This window comes from Thalassophryne amazonica, chromosome 17, assembly GCF_902500255.1.
Source record: "Thalassophryne amazonica chromosome 17, fThaAma1.1, whole genome shotgun sequence".
NCBI lineage: Eukaryota > Metazoa > Chordata > Actinopteri > Batrachoidiformes > Batrachoididae > Thalassophryne > Thalassophryne amazonica.
In genome coordinates, this window is record NC_047119.1 from 27980834 (window position 1) to 28003806 (window position 22973).

At 37.1% G+C, this 22973-nt stretch overlaps 1 protein-coding gene across 2 annotated transcripts in view; it reads left to right on the forward strand.

Moving 5' to 3' along the window:
- Window positions 1–1344: 1344 nt before the first annotated feature.
- tbx5a (T-box transcription factor 5a) overlaps window positions 1345–22973 on the forward strand; it is a 28687-nt gene continuing 7058 nt past the window's right edge. Inside the window, exons 1-7 of one of the 2 annotated variants that reach the window (XM_034192794.1) lie at window positions 1345–1683; window positions 2478–2629; window positions 3042–3136; window positions 4014–4133; window positions 5419–5566; window positions 17017–17169; window positions 21580–21671. In XM_034192794.1, the coding sequence (XP_034048685.1) occupies window positions 2486–2629; window positions 3042–3136; window positions 4014–4133; window positions 5419–5566; window positions 17017–17169; window positions 21580–21671 (752 nt within the window). In that variant the 5' untranslated portion in view covers window positions 1345–1683; window positions 2478–2485. Of the gene's footprint in view, window positions 1684–2123; window positions 2630–3041; window positions 3137–4013; window positions 4134–5418; window positions 5567–17016; window positions 17170–21579; window positions 21672–22973 lie in introns of those variants that run through there. The other variant, XM_034192793.1, reaches the window with a different exon arrangement.

Sequence of the window (22973 nt, forward strand, 5' to 3'; positions counted from 1 at the left end):
CATTTATTGGACCACTTCTTATAAACATGCATTTATTTTTAGTTACTTTTTTTTAGGTTGGAAACAAATTTTATTTATAAGACACAACACTCTCAAATAAACCAGATAAAAGCCTGGCAGATTTTTTTCAATTTATTATGAATGACATTTGGAAATGAATGGCGCAGCTACAAATTTTAGCAGGCAACTCATAAATTAAGTAAAATGTGAGCATATATTTGGGTTGCATTTTCACTTTCTTAAATACAGTGATGTGTAATTTATTTTTTAACCAATTTAACACTTTATTGTCTCTCAACACCCCATAAAGTGTTTTATACGACTTATTTATCAATGTGTTATATTACAAATTCCGGAGGCGAAGTGTAACTTTTTATTATTTGCTTTCAGCTCCTAAAAAAAAATCGTTTTTATACTCTCATCAGTTCATTGTTGCCCACATTCGAACATTATCCTCTGACACCTCTGATGTGTGTACCGCTAATTGATGCGGAGAATTGACAGAGCGCACGCACGCATGCGTAATAACGATCTAAAGCCCGATGGCTCTGAATGTGAGGCGTTCATGGTCCACTCAGGGTCCACATTGGAATATAAAGTGGCAAAAAGTTCCCGGCTTCTTTTCAGTGTTATAATTATTTACATTCTCATGCAACATTTGGATGTTTGCAGTGCACGGTTAAAGGTGCGTGCACACACTTTGCACAATTCGGATACAATTGTGTCTGAGACCGTTTGAGCTCATTTCAAATATTATGGGTTTATTGTAGGCTGACCTGTGTGAAGTCTGTGGTAGCCTAGTTCCTACCACATGTCTGTGGTTCTTAGTTGTATTAATATGTCAAATTTAGACTTTATTCGTGTTTCTTTAAAGAGCGTTTTGAAAACAAATACTTTCAGACTCGGACATGCAATGAAAGCATCACTCGTGAAATTCTTCACTGCAGTTACTTCGTGCAGCTTTGCCAGAAACATGGGGCCTACTGATTGATCACTACACGTCTGTGGAGGCCAAACCAATGAGATAATAAACCCACTGGATTCACGTGCCTGTTTGTCAGAAGAGCTGTGCGTAATGGCGCACGGCGCAGCGCCTACATTCTTTAGTAGAGATAAATATTTTTGGTTTAAATGCTGCTCATCCCCACACACACACACTCTCACACTACCACCACCATCACTCCCCCACCCGCCCGTCTCCCACCGATCTACGTCTCCGCTCAGCTTCCGCTTCGCACGACTCGCTTATTGATGCGCACTTGGAGAAGGAGCGAGAGAGGGGAACAGAGAGAGAGAGAGAGCGCGAGAGAGAGGAGGGAAGAAGGAGGTGACAGACCTGCTCCTGTGGGACTCTGCTCCTGCTTTCTGCTCTGTGCTGTCACAGCCGGGTCCACGCGCTTACAAAACGCTCGTGCTCCGTTTAGATTCCGCCTAAAAGCTCCGAGGCGAACGCGCGGATTTTACGCCGAGCTCAGGGACGATCTCCGCCTCGCCTTGGACTTTTCTTCTCCAAAAGGAAAAAAACGCGTTCATGGAGACATCGCGCAGCTAAAACTCGAGCAAACCGCCCGGATTAACCACCGTGAGGACCTCGGACATTTTACAGACTTCACTCCTCCGCCGTGTTCTGCTCCTGTACTACGACTTGCCTTTTTATTTTCCCAATTTTTAATTTATTTTTAGGTAAGCTGCTCACTCTTCGTGCGCTTTTTTTCTTCTTCTCCTGCAGAAACGAACGTCTTGGTTGTTTTATTTTGGAGGGTAGTAACGTCGATGTGCCTATTATTTTGACACTCGCTTGTTTATCACAGTGTGGATTTGTCAGAATCGAGCGCGTGTCTGTCTGCGTGCTTTTGTTTTGGGAAAGTGAATAGGAAATAGTGTTTCCGAAAGGCGATAGGCCCGCCTTACGCGCACCCACCCAAAATTAACCCACAGTGGCAATTTTCACGTTACTAATCCTCCAACGGACATTTTGCGTATATATCAAGAGTTTAGATGCAAAAAACAGTAAAAGCACAAATTTTTAGGTGAGACCAACATGCTGTTGGCTGCTTAGGTCACTATCAGTGTGCAAAATATTAAAGATTTTGAATACATTTTCATTTTATTTATGTACGTTTTCTAATGCGTTTTGTTGTGATTTTACATTTTCAGTTATATTTTTTCTCACATCTGAGAAAAATTGACTTGCAGCGTTTTGCATCTACATAGCAACGTGAAAACTGTCACTGTGGATTGTTTTTGGGGTGGAGGGTGGATGCGCGTAATTTTAGGTTGGATGTGTTCCTCTAAACTCCTTTCATTCTTATTGTCTCCATTTGTTGTCCAGCGCTGTTACGACAATCAGCTAAAATAAGACAACAGCGTTTTCTGAGTGTGTGTGTGTGTGTGTGTGTCCGTAATGAGGCTGCACGTGCTGACAGGTGTGTGTTGGCTTTCACAGCTGGAACGGCGTTTTTGTGTTTTCCCTGCAGCTCCGGTCATGGCGGACCAAGAGGAGACTTTTGGTCTTCAAAACTCTCCCGGTGGCTCGGATTCGAGGGAATTACCCAGCGACAATAAATCAGACAAACAGAATGGGACCTCGAACAAATCCCCTTCGTCACAGACAACTTACATCCAGCAGGTCAGTGCGCGTACACGTGCAGGCCTCGGCGGCGGTGCCACGGGCCTGACGCGTCGCGGGGTCACCGTCACCCTGAAGGGGAACAGCAAACAAGAAAAGCAATAATTTTGCATTAAATCTCATATTTGTATCGTTTGCAGTTTAGATTTTTAAAAAGCTTTTAAAGAAGCAAAACATTCTGATTATGCGTTAAATTTTCCCAGAACAACCAAAGTGTTTCCCCTGAGAAATTCTAGTTCAGTGAATGTGATATGCAACCAAATAGTATACAAAATTCTAAACTTTCCAACTAAACGAAACTTTTCTTGATCCCCCTCCCACCTTTTCCCAACTGTTTTATCATTTCACCTGATGTTGGTTTGTGGATCATTTATTGGAGCATCGTTTACGCAATAAGATGTTTCATTTTCAGGGAATGGAGGGAATAAAAGTCTATCTACACGAGAGGGAACTCTGGATGAAGTTTCACGAAGTGGGCACGGAGATGATCATAACCAAAGCTGGAAGGCAAGATACATGGAAACTCCAAATAGTTATCTATTTATTTGTTGAAATGCACATATCTGCCTTGTGGCTTCCTGATGTTTTCTCTTACGAGTTGGCGATTTATTATTATTATTATTATTATTATTATTATTATTATTATTACTGGGGGCTTCTGAATCAGTTTCTGCGTTTGTTGTGCAGACTTCACGTGTCTGTGTCAATTTCAATCTCACACTCATCGTGTTAAAGTAACGCAGGACTGTTTACCGTGAATTTATGCGTGATTTCCGTTCCTGTCAAAGCGGCTCCGGTATGACTGTTATGATGAATATTTTAGTTAAATTCCGTCAGTCACTTGCAGCTGTACTTTGTGCCCCTTTTGTCATATTTGCAGTGTGTTCTTCTGTAAGAAAGGCGCCAAAATCAATTCTGTTTAACAAACGGATCAGTCAGAAACACGATAATAATCAGATCTGCATCAAATGTGTCTCCAAGTCATTCAGTTCACCTCGAGTAATGATGATATAAAGTGGGATTATTTCACTTTGTTGTAACTGGACAGGAAATTAAATGTTCATTTGTTGCTGAATAATTATTCTGCCGTCGTGTTTTTCAATAACTTTTATCTAATGTTGGAAATAAACTAAATCAATCTAAAAATAAAAATTCTATGAAACAAGTTGTAGTTTCTTCCGCGCGTTTTGCGCCTTTGTTTGGATTGTTAAAAACTATAAACGGACCAAACCTATTTATGATGTTTTACGATTTTCAGTTTACGCATCTGAACCTTTTTGTCATTTCTGAAGGAAATGTCAAATGAATAAAAAAAAAAACGTTTAAAATTAGTTTCCCCACAACGCATCAATTTCATGATTTTTTTTTTTTCCGTTCTTTTCAGACGAATGTTTCCCAGCTTCAAAGTGAAAGTGACGGGATTGAACCCCAAAACCAAATATATTCTGCTGATGGACGTCGTGCCTGCGGACGACCATCGGTACAAATTCGCCGATAATAAATGGTAAGTAAAAAAAATAAAAATGAAACATTGTGTCACATTTCATTAATGTTATTGTTTGCATAAATTTCAAAACTACTTTTTTATTAAAAAAAAAAACAGTTTTAAATAGGCGCTGTGAATTTACTCGGTATAGGGAGAAATATATGATTTAATTTTGATGACTTTTGCAGTTATGTTGTGCGTTTCACAAAGTCCTGCACGTTTGTGTTATTTCTTTAGTGTCACTAGTCAGGAATGTGTTGTTTGGGTCAGTGACCTCTTCGAATCATGTCCTGGAACTAATAATGCTCTTCATCTCATAAAAAAAACTCATTTGTTGGAAAACAAATGTCTGTGTGTGAGAAAGCCGCGTGTTGATTAGTGTAGCCTGAAGAGGTTCATAGTTTTAATCGGGAAGAAGAATATTGTCAAAAGTTAACTCCCTGTTAAAGGCGAAGCATTCCAATTTTAAAATTCAACTTGAACAAATTGAAACTGCATATTAAAGGAGGAATTGTTTAAAAAATGGAATGGGGGGGGGGGGGGTTGAATTAACATATTCCAGTTATTTAAAAATTCAGCTTGGAAAAAAAATGGGTGAAGGAATTCGGATGGAAAATAAAAACACATGCAGACTGATGTTGATTAAATCAGTTACAACTTGACAAGCTTGGGTTGACTGCCTGTTCTGCTGGCTTTGTTGTTTCCTGTTTGTTTTTTAATCCCCAAAAAACTTTCAAAAAAATATTTCCAACAGTTTTTTTTAATCGTTTTATATTTGTGTGTGTGTGTGGGGGGGAATCAATCTTGTGTTTATCAATTTAAAAATAATTAATCCATATTTAAGGAGTTTACACCCAACCTAACATTTGTAGTTTTTATATTTTCTGTTTATTGTTAATTTTTTCCTCTTTGACTTTTCCTGGATTTCTATCTTACTTGCTTGAGTTACTCGAGTCGACTGATTTTTTTTTTCTCTCTCCTACGAAATTTGAGCAAAACTGTCAATTCAGTTCTATCCATAGATAGATGGATAGATATTAAGATCTGAATTTACATCTTGAAATTAAGAGTTGGTCAGCTGTTTTTGGCATCATTTTTCTCTTGTTTGCTTTACTCAATTCACATTTCTTTCTAACTGAAGAGTGGCCAACTTTCTTTTTCCTCCTTTAAGCAAATTCACAACTGAAACAAACAAATAAAAAAAAATACACCTCTGATGAGACTGATTTATTTATTGCAATAAGGATAGAATAAATCTGCCTGCACTAACAAGGGTCATATGTGTGCTGATGTTGTCATCCAGGTCTGTGACCGGTAAGGCCGAACCTGCCATGCCGGGGAGGCTATACGTGCACCCGGACTCTCCTGCGACTGGTGCACACTGGATGAGGCAGCTGGTTTCCTTTCAGAAGCTCAAACTCACAAACAACCACCTGGACCCATTCGGACACGTAGGTGCCTAAAGGCCCATAATCTATTAACCTTAAATGTGTCATAATGTAAGAAATTTTATTTTTTTTATATATTTATTTATTTATTTTTAAATCACTGTTCTGTGACACTTTAGCAGGATGCTTTGAAGTCACCTACACCTGCAGGCCACTTTCCTTCACCATGCAAGATCATTTGTGTCTTTAAATGATTATTGGTTCACTGAATAATGCAGAAGCGTTAAAGAAAATCAATGCACCACACGTCAAAGCTGGAGTCAGAAAAAGGGCAAGACAAAATTGTTGAAATTGGGATTATTGTGTCCTCGGAGGCAGTTTCAGGTTTTTCAAGTCACTTTCAAGTCATGCCAATAATGTTTCTCATTGACTTTAAAAATTGGATTTTAGAAGAATTTATTTTTTAGCAGAAACTAATCTTTTTTTTTAATAACCACTGAAAAACAAGCTAATCTGTAACATTGTTAACTTTGTCAGTGTTCTACTTGATTATTTAAAATATTAAAGGAAAATAATTCCCAGCAATTTTGGATTTGTTAGCTGAATAAATACCATAGAATGGCACATGTACGAGTCCATAATCAGCACACAACAGAAAACACTTCCATACATTAATGTTGTAAAAGAAGCTCCTTAGATGAGAAAATCCCACGTTTGTACAGATTCTCGAGGGATCTTTGGAATTTGGACTGAATTTGCTCTTGAACCTTGTCAAGTATGAGATATTTTCTCCATTTTGGAACATTTCTGCCTAATTGTAGCACTCAAGACTTTCCCAAAGTCAGCTTGCAGACTTTTACCTAACACACACACACACACCTCCTTCATTCTCCTCCAGTGAGGGGTTGTATGGTAACCATTTCCTAACTTTAGCTCATTAATATGAACTCATTATCTGGCTGGAGGCTGGATTTCTGTCTTATACCCCAAAACAGAAAACACACACATTGTTTGCTTTCAGACACTAAAAATGGGCCTCTTATTGCCAAGTCATAGACAAATGCTAAGTTGGCCAAAATAAATGTTTTATTGAAGAGACCGCCATATATTTAGAATTCCTATTAATAAGCCCAGTCATTGAAGGAAAAATATAGCAACTGTAAGTTTGGAAGAAGTAATTCAAAAATAATAAATAAATAACAGCAATTATAACAACTTCAAAAACTCTGAAGCCAAGGTTGTCTTTAAGAGGTAGTCTTAAAATAACGTGCATTTTAAATTCAGGTCATTTATGAATGATTGATGACGTGTCAAAAACTAACACAAATATTTCTTTAAAACCCTCCAAATATATGATAGTTATAAATAACAAAATGTCTAACAACTCTTTACTTTTAAAAATACACAATTTAACTTGGGTGATAAAATTACATAATTTAACTTAGGCCACCTGAAATTTCAAAGAATAAATAAGTGTATTTAATCTTGTTTTCATAATTATTTTATGGAATGATCATTGGTAACTGTCACATACTGGACAATACATCTACAAGGAGTGTACATCTACACTTTTATTTTAAAGTGAGCTTTCAAACTTAATAATTGTTTAAATTCTTTAATGAAATTTTCTTTTGGCACACTGATGAAGAACATTAAAGCTATTTTAAAAAGCTACAAATTTGCACTATACCAACCTGAAGGTCAGTACAAAATTAATCAAAGAACACATGTAGCATATGCAAAGTTTTAGGCACCATAGAATTATTAATAGTTATGTGGTGTTTTAAATTTTGATGTCATGGCAGATCGGCAGGAAATTCTTATTCCAACTGTGTGTGTGTGTATATATATATATATATATATATAAAGTGTGTGTGTGTGTGTGTACTTAAAAAAGAGAATAGGTGAACCAACTTAAATGTATTGTTTAATTGGTAACATCTAAATAAATTGTTTGAATTTAAGTTTGTAAGTTAGATCTAACTCACAAACTTAAGTCCAAACAAGTTCATTCATTTAATGTTACCAATTGAAACAACTTAAAAAGTTGGTTCTTTTTTCAGTGTACTTATTGGTACATCATCATAATTCGAAGACAGTTGCCGATGGTCACGTACCGATAAAATAACTGAATCAAAATAAATCTGTTTATAAATTGCAAAAGGATACATAAAATAATTACTATATTTTTAAAGCTAAAAATTGGTCACATATTTTGCGTATTTACTGATAAATATTAGCAGTTTTTCATTATTTTTGAAAGTTTTAGGCAGATTTAAAATGTCTCACACAGGTCTGTACGCACACATACATACTATTTGTCCACATGGTACAATGGTTGTTGCTTTGCCAAAACACAGCTGCTGAAATGAAACTGAAGCTCAGTCGGAATGCGAGTGGTGTTGTAAATTTTGGGTGAAAGTGCATTTTTGATTGGTTGCAGTGGTTCCTGGCTCGCTGGGTTTCGTGCTGGGATAAAGCACCACGGGATTCATAAATGAAACGCTGATGGCGGGCCAGCAATGCCTGGTCATCCAGCTGGTTGGAATAACTTGTGGAGGATTTAAAATGACTAAAAGTGAGAAATGAAACCAAAACATATTGCTGATGTGAATCTGAGCAATTTAAGATGCTCCTGGAGCAGACGTTTTTCCTCTCTGGTATTTTCTGATGGAACAGAGCCATCCTCTGCAAGCAAAGGCCCATGGGGTGTTATTGTTAGGAACATTGTTTAATCCTGTCAATTATACTTCCATTTCAACAGGTTATGTGAGGCATCAGGCTCAACTACTCTGAATGTATCACTTTAATTGCATGTGAACATTTTATTTACTTTTAGCAAGCAAATTTTAATGCTCGGCGAGTGAACTCAATGTGTTTTATATTAAAAATATAGACGTTGGATCAGCATAAAGCGCAAAAACAACAAAGTGCACCAAACCACTCCAGAAAGACACCAAAGCAAATCTCTTCTCCATTTGCAGATCATAAACCACAAAGACAGACGGACACAAATGAGACACACGCACATTAATAAATCCCTACAGTGCACATTAATGAGTTGCATCTTGTTGTTGCAGATGTTTGAAATTGTAGATTTTATTCAGGAACTTGCAGTATTTTTTTTTGGGGGGGGGGGGTGCACTCCTCAACTTGTGGAATATTTCTCAGTGTTGTTCATTTCCCCCTTGCTTTGCTTCTGCGCCTGTCTCCCTTTTCTTCCCCCCACATGTTTTGGCCAGGAGGGTGGAGTGTGAGCATCACACTGTTTATATTTGAATGACAGTGTGTAATGAGCAATAGATGATGGCATACAAAGCCTGTATAATCCCAAAGCTCGGGGAAACTCTCTGATGTGGTGATACTTGAAAGCAAAGGGCAGCAGTTCAAGACCCAAAGTGATCCCTCACTATCATTAAATACTATCATCCCGAGAGCTGGAGGAACAGAGATACACGAACCCAGGCGGGGCAGCGGCTGGGCCGCGGAGACGAGACGTGTGCTGGGGCCCTGGTGGGTGGTCTACAGAAACACCCCCAACTCCCACTGTGTCCATCCTAACACACATACTTTGGGAACCCACAGTCAGTGAGCTGTGCTATTTTCCATGATTGTATCTATATATAAATATATATTCAGGTCAAACTGTAATTTGTCTCACCAGCAGATGTCTTCCACTTCAAAAAGTGGTGAATAACAGTGTTTGTATTGTTGTTGCAGTTTGTTCCAACTGGATGCACCTCTGCTGTTCTTGGATTAATGAATGTATGAGTCTATTTTTCCCTATTGTTCCAATAGTCTGCAAGAGCTACTTTGTGCAAAATGAAAAATCAAAACGTTAAAAAACAGAGTTCAACCATGCTCAATTTTTTTCTGTTGCTGCTGTGACATATACAGTCTTACTGTATGTCTCATAATTGTCTTATCTCATACAACCCCTGGCAAAAATTATGGAATCACCGGCCTCTGAGGATGTTCATTCAGTTGTTTAATTTTGTAGAAAAAAAGCAGATCACAGACATGACAAAAAACTAAAGTAATTTCAAATGGCAACTTTCTGGCTTTAAGAAACACTATAAGAAATCAGGAAAAAAAGATTGTGGCAGTCAGTAACAGTTACTTTTTTAGACCAAGCAGAGGAAAAAAATATGGAATCACTCAATTCTGAGGAAAAAATTATGGAATCACCCTGTAAATTTTCATCTCCAAAACTAACACCTGCATCATATCAGATCTGCTCGTTAGTCTGCATCTAAAAAGGAGTGAACACACCTTAGAGAGCTGTTGCACCAAGTGGACTGACATGAATCATGGCTCCAACACGAGAGATGTCAATTGAAACAAAGGAGAGGATTATCAAACTCTTAAAAGAGAGTAAATCATCACGCAATGTTGCAAAAGATGTTGGTTGTTCACAGTCAGCTGTGTCTAAACTCTGGACCAAATACAAACAACATGGGAAGGTTGTTAAAGGCAAACATACAGGTAGACCAAGGAAGACAAAGCGTCAAGACAGAAAACTTAAAGCAATATGTCTCAAAAATCGAAAAATGTACAACAAAACAAATGAGGAATGAATGAGAGGAAACTGGAGTCAACGTCTGTGACCGAACTGTAAGAAACCGCCTAAAGGAAATGGGATTTACATACAGAAAAGCTAAACGAAAGGCATCATTAACACCTAAACAGAAAAAAAACAAGGTTACAATAGGCTAAGGAAAACAATTGTGGACTGTGGATGACTGGATGAAAGTCATATTCAGTGATGAATCTCGAATCTGCATTGGGCAAGGTGATGATGCTGGAACTTTTGTTTGGTGCCTTTCCAATGAGATTTATAAAGATGACTGCTTGAAGAGAACATGTAAATTTCCACAGTCATTGATGATATGGGGCTGCATGTCAGGTAAAGGCACTGGGGAGATGGCTGTCATTACATCATCAATAAATGCACAAGTTTATGTTGATATTTTGGACAATTGAAAGGATGTTTGGGGATGATGAAATCATTTTTCAAGATGATAATGCATCTTGCCATAGAGCAAAAACATTCCTTGCAAAAAGACACATAGGGTCAATGTCATGGCATAGGGTCAATGTCAATGAGCAGATCTGATTTGATGCAGGTGTTAATTTGGGGGATGAAAATTTACAGGGTGATTCCATAATTTTTTCCTCAGAATTGAGTGATTCCATATTTTTTTCCTCTGCTTGGTCTAAAAAAGTAACCGTTACTGACTGCCACAATCTTTTTTTTCTTGATTTCTTATAGTGTTTCTTAAAGCCAGAAAGTTGCCATTTGAAATGACTTTAGTTTTGTGTCATGTCTGTGATCTGCTTTTTTTCTACAAAATTAAACAACTGAATGAACATCCTCCGAGGCCGGTGATTCCATAATTTTTGCCAAGGGTTGTAGATAGATCATACTCTTTCATAATAGCAACTTAACAGGCTTCTATCTTCCACCCTGTGCAAAGGTGCATACAGCACAACACAAGCATCATTTGAGCTTTCCAACCAATGCAGTTGTAGTTTTCATGCCCATGTCATCTAAATACCGAGTAGAACGTCACTCCTCAGTGCACCTCTGAGCGAGGTTATCAAAAAATAAGGTGTGTTCAGGTGCAGTGCAGGTGGATTCCTATCCTGTGGAAGGCATTTGTGATGCAGACAACCAAATATCTGGTGTAAAGTCCAGCAAAGTACACTCAACAAAAATATAAACGCAACACTTTTGGTTTTGCTCCCATTTTGTATGAGATGAACTCAAAGATCTAAAACTTTTTCCACATACACAATATCACCATTTCCCTCAAATATTGTTCACAAACCAGTCTAAATCTGTGATAGTGAGCACTTCTCCTTTGCTGAGATAATCCATCCCACCTCACAGGTGTGCCATATCAAGATGCTGATTAGACACCATGATTAGTGCACAGGTGTGCCTTAGACTGCCCACAATAAAAGGCCACTCTGAAAGGTGCAGTTTTGTTTTATTGGGGGGGATACCAGTCAGTATCTGGTGTGACCACCATTTGCCTCATGCAGTGCAACACATCTCCTTCACATAGAGTTGATCAGGTTGTCAATTGTGGCCTGTGGAATGTTGGTCCACTCCTCTTCAATGGCTGTGCGAAGTTGCTGGATATTGGCAGGAACTGGTACACGCTGTCGTATACGCCGGTCCAGAGCATCCCAAACATGCTCAATGGGTTACATGTCCGGTGAGTATGCCGGCCATGCAAGAACTGGGACATTTTCAGCTTCCAAGAATTGTGTACAGATCCTTGCAACATGGGGCCGTGCATTATCCTGCTGCAACATGAGGTGATGTTCTTGGATGTATGGCACAGCAATGGGCCTCAGGATCTCGTCATGGTATCTCTGTGCATTCAAAATGCCATCAATAAAATGCACCTGTGTTCTTCGTTCATAACAGACGCCTGCCCATACCATAACCCCACAGCCACCATGGGCCACTCGATCCACAACACTGACATCAGAAAACCGCTCACCCACACAATGCCACACACGCTGTCTGCCATCTGCCCTGAACAGTGTGAACCAGGATTTATCCGTGAAGAGAACACCTCTCCAATGGGCCAAACGCCAGCGAATGTGAGCATTTGTCCACTCAAGTCGGTTACGACGACGAACTGGAGTCAGGTCGAGACCCCGATGAGGACGACGAGCATGCAGATGAGCTTCCCTGAGACGGTTTCTGACAGTTTGTGCAGAAATTCTTTAGTTATGCAAACCGATTGTTTCAGCAGCTGTCCGAGTGGCTGGTCTCAGATGATCTTGGAGGTGAACATGCTGGATGTGGAGGTCCTGGGCTGGTGTGGTTACACATGGTCTGCGGTTGTGAGGCTGGTTGGATGTACTGCCAAATTCTCTGAAACGCCTTTGGATATGGCTTATGGTAGAGAAATGAACATTCAATACACGGGCAACAGCTCTGGTTGACATTCCTGCTGTCAGCATGCCAATTGCACGCTCCCTCAAATCTTGCGACATCTGTGGCATTGTGCTGTGTGATAAAACTGCACCTTTCAGAGTGGCCTTTTATTGTGGGCAGTCTAAGGCACACCTGTGCACTAATCATGGTGTCTAATCAGCATCTTGATATGGCACACCTGTGAGGTGGGATGGATTATCTCAGCAAAGGAGAAGTGCTCACTATCACAGATTTAGACTGGTTTGTGAACAATATTTGAGGGAAATGGTGATATTGTGTATGTGGAAAAAGTTTTAGATCTTTGAGTTCATCTCATACAAAATGGGAGCAAAACCAAAAGTGTTGCATTTATATTTTTGTTGAGTGTATATTTCTGGCATTTAGGGGGCTAACACTCAGATGCACATTATGTGAGCTCATGACACAGGTGCACCCTGCTTGAATACACAACAAGGCTGAATTGAAAACAACCACTAAATGAAATAAAAGTAAACAACTGATGAAAAATACAAAACACCTTATGGCCACTGTCTGCTGGTGCAGTCTGACTGGGTGGCATTGATATGTTAAGTTGTCAGAAAATCTCTCACTTGCATCCACTTTCTCAGTACCATGGCCCTGGGCACATTTAATTTTAAAGGGAATGAAAGGTGACTATCTGATTGGTTTATTTCATGTTATGCAAGAGCAGCACACCCCTGACTAATGAGGAGATTAGGCATGCTTTAAATTGCACATATGAGTCATATCACAGTAATGTAATTGGGACTAGAATCTCTTAAGTATGACAAAGTATCTAGTACTTATGGTTTTGTATCTTGTAAAAGTAGCATAATGTAAATAACACACTATGGTTATGACTTATTGTCATAATTATTATCTGCAAACACATAATGATGATAAACTATCTTCTTAGTAAAATCTAACATTGCATGATCATTTTATTTATTTATGCATTTAATTATCATTAGTATCTCATAAGTGTATCTTATTGGTTTCTCATCATTTTGGGACTTAGTCATGACTTTCCATGTTATAATTTCATCTTAGCATCTTAGAATTAAAAAATTGCAATAGCATCATAGTTTGAGTTAGTATCTCATGAGGGTGTCTTGGTATCTTATTATTGTCTCAAAATTGGGACTTACTGTCCAACAGTTATGACTTTATATGTTATAATTGTAACTTAGCAACTTGTAATTAACACTTTATCTCATATTTATGATAGTATCTTATAACTGTCACTTAGTGTCCAACAGTTATGACTTTTTGTGGCCTGTGTTGTAAGTATGTCTTAATATCTCAAAATAAGCCCTTGATCATCCAAGCATCACAAACACTGTGGGAGTTTGCATAAAAGAAAAAAAAAAACATTTACATTTTCTCATCATTTTCTAAAATTTGTAAATACATTTAGAAAAAATGTAAACTGGCTTCAAAAAGGGCAATACAACCATAAAAATGTCTTTGATCCAAACTTTGTTTTTCTACCATTTTACAGAGTTCTATCAACAGTGTGTATTTGCAGCTGTCAAATAAGTTACAAATACAATGATCAAAGTGTTCTATTGGGCAATGCTCCCAGAACTGCTGCTGCACTTTGACACTTTGTGCACAGATCTGTTTCTTCACCAGAAATATCTGTCACTTCTCTGCCATCTAAATAGCAATGCACCATGTTCCAGTGGACCCACGTCTTCAAGGGAACAGCAACATGACAATCTGATTGATGTAATTCATGTTATGTCCAAAACACACATTAATGGAGGGATGAAATGTAACCCATTTGTGTCCTGATCCATAGTTTGTGCTCAGATTATACAATGTGTAAATCATAAAAAGGAGCTGGACACCGCAAAAATATGTGTGACTGCGTGCTATATAGATCATTGAGATATGGCTGTTAGTATCCAATCATTACGACTTGCTGTCTCATAATTGAGATTTCACCTTTGGCAGTTATAACTGACTGTCCTTCAGATGGTTGTCCACTAACTGTGAGATTGGTGGGTTTGATCATCAATTGTTGCCGAGTGTCAACATGTCAATTCATACTATATCCTTCATTTCTCTACACCCAAGACCTATGTTGGTAATATTCCCTGCAATTATAAGGGCAAGTATAGGATTACCAACTGGTAGGTCAGTGAGGGTTTGAGTGAATGGGTGGGTCTGCAAAAAACAATTTCATTAGTTACTCCATAGAAACTACTTTATATTCAGCTGTGACATTTTGGGTTCTGATAGATATGAGTGAGGACCAGTCAACCTCCTACTATGGGCTATGTTAATATATATTAAAGGCAGACAGGCCAGTCAAGTTGTGTGTGTGAAGACATGTTGTTCCTGGTGGCCACTAAAGCCACTGTTGCTTTGGTTCACAGTTGTATTCTGTATGTTGAACTCCATGGTTTACTGAACCCTACAAGTTTGTGTCGTGCTACAAGATGTCCCTACAGGTAAAGCTCAAGGCAATTGTTAGTCAGGCTTACCGTCAGTGAAAGATGGGTATAAAAACAACCTTTAAGATAACAGATAAGACAGAGTTTTAGGGGGAAGGCAGTGATCCTTACATTTACTTTGACATCCTTTATTTCTATTTCATTGCAGACTGTATAAATCATTTCATGTTTTGTGTGATCAACCCCATTTCATTTGTTAACATACATCCATCTCTGCATTTAGGGCTTGCAACACATTCCAGTAAAAATTTGGGATGCAGCAATTTATTCTAAAAATAATTAAAATCATCACGTTTTTTGCCAGATTTCTTGAGATGTCAGGGGATGGATACATAAACACTTTCAAGTCACTGAATGCGTCTTGGATTTCATTTACATCAATCATGAAGAAAAACAAACAGTATGGTACTGTATGATAAATCTGTGTCAGGTAGGTGGCTGCCAAACAATGTGGCCATGCTGGAAGAGGACTAGTGAGGGAAGCCACCAAGATACCCAGACAACTCTGAAAGCATTATAGGTTTCTGTGGTTGTGGTGAATGAAATAAAGTTAACCACTCTAAACATGATTTATCTCAAGTTCATACTGTCTCCAAAGAAAGACAAGTCCAAGTAAATGTAAAGGTCACTGCTTTGTTTGTTTGTTTGTTTGTTTGTTTCTTTGTGGAGGAGCATCTTCCACATCATCTCAACTTTTTTCTGATTTGATGTTGCAAATAAAATTAAGATTACTGGATTTTGTCATAGTTGATGGCAATGACTCCCTGGTCACAACAGTTTTTTTAAGACCTGTAACATGAAAGGGTTTGCAAATAGAATGTCAATTCTCATGTTCAGGGTGTTGGCAAGAAAACTATAGTCTGTCTTCTACAAACACAGAACCAACAAGTGAGGCGGCCCTGCATGTCTGCCTCTTCTCCAGCCGAGTGTATTTTACACTATCATTAGCAAATTCAAATCTGGAGTTGCATAATGAGAATTAAGTCTTTCCAACCTCGTTTTCTTGTCAGTCCACAATTTAAATACACACACTTTTTTTTTTTTTTTTTTTAATGTGTGAAGGCTATTAATTGGCCCAACCAAATAATACTGTTCATCCACACTTTGGAATGGTCTTGCAAAGTAACTCTGTAACATTATTTTATTTGAGATATTTGCAAGCTATTAAACAAACTCAAAGGATTTAATAGTGGAATTTAAAGTTTTCATTTGTCAACTCAGAAGACAGTCTGTTCCTTTGTGTCAGTGAGGGGTGGGGGTCTAAAAAAATTTGTTTGTGTGATTCTCAGAGATTTTGAAGCTTGTTTGTTTGTTTGTTTGTTTGTTTTTTCTACCTACTCATTGAAATTTGAAATACTTTCTTTTTTATTTTGATGCGTTATAATGATGTCGTATTCTGCAGTGACTATCCACTACAGAATATTATGTGAAGTTTTTCCAACAGCCTGTTGATTTCAAAGACGCATAAAAAGTGTTCACATGACCAAATCCCCAAGCAGAAAAATCACGAAGAATAATTAGCAACATAATTATTATTAGTAGTATTATTGTTATTAATATTATTATTATTGCAGAATACTCCAAAATTTTTGAGTGTGAGTGTAGATTAAAATGTACAAACGCCTTTATTCGAGACAAAATAAATGTGATTTTTTTTTTCCCTTGAAAGTTACCTCACATTCATATTTATTTTTGTTTTGTTTTGGTTTTTTTTTTGTTGTTGTTTGTTTGTTTTTAACGAGCATAGTGGCAAGTACATGACAACACAAAGACTGTTTCTGATGATCAGTCTGTAATTGAACAATTATGTTCCTGATTAAATACAACCCGAATTACTTAGAACTTGAAGTATAGATAGTTTCATCAAGAAGAAAGGTGGTCATACTTTTTACTTTTATTTTTTTTCTAGATTAAATGTATAGAAAACCTTTGCACACTATAATGTATTCATTTATTTGCTCGTTTATTTATTTAGGCGCTAATGAACGGAGTTAATTTTGTCTGTGCACCTTTTTATTTTGCGCAGGTCTCTGTTGTAATGGCGCACAATCAATATGACCTAATTCGTCCGCATATTTTCTCTTTTATTGTAGATCATCCTAAATTCCATGCACAAGTATCAACCGAGGATCCACATCGTGAAGGCGGACGAGAATAACGGCTTTGGCTCAAAGAACACGGCCTTCTGCACGCACGTCTTCCCCGAGACCAGTTTCATTGCGGTCACGTCCTACCAGAACCACAAGGTCAGACCTCGGCACCGGACTTTGTGACGCACTCACTACTTATAAAGAGCGTTTGCGTCGTGCGATCTGAAGTGACCGCCCGGTGTTTTAAAAACGGCAAACAAACGAAAGACCGTCAAGGCAATCACAATTTACCATAAAAAAAAAAAGAAAAATTACAATTTACAAATAATAATAATAAAATACAATTTACAAAAAAATCACAATTTACCATAAAAAACACAATGTACAAATAATAATAATAAAATACAATTTACAAAAAAAATCACAATTTACACATATAATAAAACATACAATTTACAAAAAAAAATCACAATTTACAAATAATAAAATACAATTTACAAAAAAAATCACAATTTACAAATATAATAAAAAATACAATATATAAAAAAATCACAATTTACAAATAATAATAAAATACAATTTACAACAAATTCACAATTTACAAATAATAATAAAATACAATTTACAAAAAAATTCACAATTTACAAATAATAATAAAAATTTAAAATGACGATTTACAAAAAAAAAAAAAACTGCGCAAATTCTGAACGTTGGCGTTTAAATCCAGATGACAAAACAGTGGTCAGGATGACTCGATCAAAGAAAGTAAATGACAGCGCCCCCCCCCCCCCCATAATTTTAGAAAGGGTCCTCACTTTCACCTGAAAATATCTGATAGACTTTAAAAGTCACGATAGATTTTTAGTAAAAAATAAGTCATGGTATAGTTTCACCCCACATCAGTTACCAACTCTTCGTATATTTATATTTTAAATATAAAATCGCAGATTTTTTTTTCTTGCAGGAAAGCGTTCGACGACGGTTTTTTTTTTTTTGTTTTTTTTTTTTTGTCATGATTCACTTTTTTCCCGCTGATATTTCTGTTCCAGTTGATACTAGGGTGGATTATCTGACTTTCGGATGTTTTAATTTGCTCCCCCACCCATTTTTTTTATATTGCAGTTTTTTAAGAGGTTAATTAAAAAATAAAATAAAATCAATAGCCCGCTTTATTGTACCTTTAAATGTTTGCCAAAAAATGCAAATATGCAGCACAGTGTAGTAGTATACATTCTAACAAAAAGTAGTTTGCATAAAATATTCATTTCAATCAGTCATGTTTGCACTTAAGTGTATTTGAGGAACGATGCAGAAATAAAATAAAGCACATATTCAGTTCCAGGATCAAAAAGTCTGGTAAGAGAAATTTGTGTAAACAGTGTCTGTTTAACATCCTCGGAGCACGTGGGCCTCTATGTTTCTAGTTTGGGGACTCTTTGGGGAGAAAAGGGGCGAAAGCTCATAATGTCCCAGCAGCCAATGAGAAGCCTGAAGGATTCTGGGAACAGGAAGCGCAAAGGAGTGACATTCTGTAGAAACCATTCATTATTTTCAAACATGTTATTGGGGGCTGAGATCGTAACCCTGGGCTAATTATTGGGGCTTTCCAGACCTGCAAGAAAAAAACATTCTGCACAACTGTCTAATCAAACAGTCTAACATCTGCCAAAGTGTCCAATTCACCTGTTGGTCTCTAATGAAAACAGTCTGTGATTAAAATATTTGTTAAACTTGATGGGAAAAAGGTTTTTAAAAAGTGTTTTTTGTTAGAATGAAATGACCAGCATTCAATAAGTATTTCATTTCAAGGGGGAATAAAATCAAAATCTTTCAGTTCACCCCAGAGCATCTGGAGATATATTTATGTGGGCACTGGCTACTTTTAGGACTTTGAACACAGTTGGAGACTTTGAAGTTGAGAATGAATTTTTGCCCAATTGTCTCGAGTTTGGTCCCAAGTAGATTTTTGCCAACTCTTTTCATCCTCTGAGGCCTGAAAACAAGTCATGTTTTGCAAAAAATAGATTTTTGCCTCTAAATTTGAAACACCATCTCGCTGGCCATTGTTTATCAAGCTGCATTTCTTTAACAAATGTTACCTTTTTTTATTTTTAAAGCATGTCTGCTATGCATGCAGCAAGCAACTTTTGCAGACATGAGGTCTTGTATTGTCTAAAAGCTGGAATCTAATGACCTGCCAAGAAGCACCGCTCAGGAGCGGGATATCCCTGGATTGTACTGAACCTCTCTGGGATTACTATTTTGGGTGGCTCTCAAAATAAAACCTGCTATAATTCTTGTTTGGTATTGACATTTTTATCAAAACTTAACATAAGAAACCTCACATTCAAACTGTGCCAAGTCACATTTATCAAGCCACAGATGATCAAATGTAAATTATGCAACAACAATATATCCTAGTGAGACATTGATTTTATTGAATTGTTTAGCTTGCACTCCTTAAGAGGCTCAGGTTTCTGGATACGGGATCTGTTATTTCATTCTCTTGGATAAGTGTCTACTGCACATGTGACTAACGGTTAAACCCATTAGAAAATGTCTCTCAGGTCTTCAAAAACATCTTGTAAAACTGTCTGTCATGATGTGAGCCAAGAACTAAAGAGCACAATGCAGCTGATAATTACTTTTAGTTTCTGTTGCAATAACAAGAGAAATTTGTAAAATGACAACAAGGGAGGCACTCAGTATAGAGTGCATGCCTCCACCATAGAACGTCCAAACTAATTAATCCCAATCCACATTCCAACCCTTCGACTTCTAAACCTACAAAGACAGCCGCCTGGTGTTACTTAAGTACACAGACCCAATCAATATATATATGTGTGTGTGTGTATATATGTATGTATGTACACACACACGGAAAAAAGTTAATATGTAAATTAGATTAGCACGTGTTAATCTAATTTATTAACTTAATTTCAAAGAATTTAATTCATTTAGGTGTTACCAAGTGACACAGTTCATTTAAGTATTTTCTTTTTTCAGTGTATGTATATCCTGTATTTTAAATTGAGGATCCTGCATTATTTTGTAACAAACTGACAGGGAAAAAAGACTTATCTTGTAATGTGGTTTTAAAGAAATCCAGAAAAAAGTTTCTGGATCTGGATAATTTAACAGATTGTTTCATGGGCCGTACATCACTCCTCAGAGTTTTGGGAAAATATAAATATTTGTTTTAATATTCCTGATGACAAACAGGCAAAGGTTAAAAAAAAAACTTTGGCAGAGCCAAACAGTTTCAAAATAATCCTTTTTTTTAATCCATTTTGGGAATTGTGTAAGAAAAAGAACAACAAGAAGAGAAAAGTAAAATAAGAAAAGCTGTCTGCAAAAGTCTCAAGCACATTAGTGTGGTTTTAGATTTTTTTCTTCATCGTTGTATTTCCATAATAAATATTTATTTGCTATTAGTGTGACACCAAAATGCCATTTTTAATGTTTCAAGTATTGTTTTTTATATTGAAATGTTCAAGAAAATCTTACTTTATTATTTTACTTTTTTTAAGTTGTAAATTAAAGACATGAGTAGATTTTTTTCAGTTAACAGTCCAATTCATGATTTTACAAAGACAACAAATGGTAAATAATCAATAAATAAACTGATCAGCACGATGTCATTGTAAAAACATATTAAGGACTTTTGGCTCCGGGTTACTACAGTGTATCCAATATGAATGCGCATGTTGATTTGGTGGATTAGATTTTGAGTTTTACACCATATGCCTTTCCTGATGCAACTTCACATACATGTAGAACACAGCACGGAGGCATGGACAGTCTTCAACCTCATAATTAACAATCAAGAAGTACATATTACAAGGAAATTGGTAAAGGCTCCTGTGAAGTTTTTTTTAATTAAGTAATAATGAAGTCACAATTTTAATTTATTCCTTTTTGGCATGCACACCACCCTCTATTAAGTTTCATGAAAATCCGTGCATATATCTTTGGGTAATCCTGATGACAAGCAAACCCGAAGAGATGAAAACATCCCACCCCCCAGCAGAGATAAATTGTGACTTTAACCATTTTGCAGATCGTGCAAGAAAAAGCTAAAAGCTACAAGGACAGATAAAATGAAAAAAAAAAATGTGCAAAAGTCTTAAGCATCTTAACGTTGTATAATTGTGTTTTGTTTTGTTTTTTTGTTGTTGCTGTTGTTTTTGTTGTTTGTTTCTCATTTTCATTAGTGTGTCAGTAAAAGATCACAAATGTTCATTTTTAAAGGAAATTTTGTTTATTTTATTCCAGAAGTAGTCAAATCAAAGAGAGATATCAAAGACGCATAACAAAGAATTTACTTCTTAGGTTTCCAGCCCAATGCAAAGTTAATCAATAATTAACTGATCAGCATGATGATCTTCAAAAACTGAAGAGAATCTCAACCAAAACTTTCCAGCTTTAAAATTAAAAGGTTGCAAGATGAGATTTTTATTTTGTTTAGTCTTTTATACTTATCAACGATCTTTTTATATATATTTATTTTTGTAGCACCTTTACACAGCATTATGTCTTACAAAAGTCAACTGTTTGCTGTTACAGATCACCCAGCTGAAGATTGAAAACAACCCTTTTGCAAAAGGTTTCCGTGGGAGTGACGACATGGAGCTGCACCGGATGTCCAGAATGCAAAGGTAGATGTTTAACCACAGAACTATAAAAAAAAAAAAAAAAACCTTTACGCTCTGTTGATCCTGCAGCTTCTACGGAAACACTGACACAAGTGAATGATGTAGATAAATGTTACAATTAGTCAGGGATTACGGACATCCTGGTCACAGTGACAATTAACAAGCCCCGCTTTAATCCTTAAATCTCACAAATGAAAGTGGCCTTCGGTGTTGTTCTCAGTGATGTAAGTGTAGTTATTGATCTGTGGCCAGTTTTTATGATGAAGACTTTTATGGCTGATTTGGCAAAGCATGACTGCAACATCTCTCCGTGCACACATCACTTTTTTTTTTTGTGTTTTGACCAGGGCTACTCCTGCGTGTATGTGCATGCACGCATGTGCATTGCTGTGGAACTAATGATATTGCTCAGCCAAGAAGGAAGGCAGCCGCGTTGCTCTCGCTCTGTTATTCAGTCCAGATGAGGGATAGAACATGCATCCATACTGTGTGGAAAACACTTTTTCAAAGGAGAAAATCTGGATTTTAAACTCACTGCCCCACACCCACACATCACTCCCCCTCCACCCCCCCCCCCCTCCCCCCACACCCCCCACCCCCCATCCCAAAAGACCTACCAGTGCGGACATGCACTATGTGGAATGCATATATCAGAAAAGCCAAAACCCTTATTTTGAGTCAAATATACAGAGATCTTTGAAATTCAGAAGCAACCACAGCCTTTAGATGCACATTAAGGTACATTAAGTATTAGTATGTGCTTGCTGCAAGATAACGCAATGTTCTGAGTGAAATACAATTCACCTTTTGAAACATGCAAATGAATAGAGCTTGTTCGAGTATCCCAACCACACCATCAATCCTCCACGCCACTGTCCAGTCCTGCCAAGTATAGTAAGTTATGCACGTCTGCTCTTGGTTACCATTCTGAAGGGAGCGGGGCTTATTGCAAAACCAGGTCACTGTTTCAGCTGCAGTGATCCCTGGAATCAAAACTCCAAAAGTAGCAAATGATGAACTGAGAGATCCTGCAGATTAATGGGAATAAGGATGACAGATTTTTCAAAGAGGAGGGTTTTCGTAGAAGAGCATATCTCAGTTTGTCGAAAGTGATTAATTGGTGGTAGCTGTTGTGGATTTTAACATCATAATTTATGATCAAGTTAACTACAAGGGATTAAATTGTAAAATGTATTGCATTTTTTCATTAAGCATTCTTCAATGTAGAAAAACTTTATCTAGCCATATTAGAAAATTGTCCATGTTCTCATATGTGTGCATGCAAAAAACTCTACATACATTATG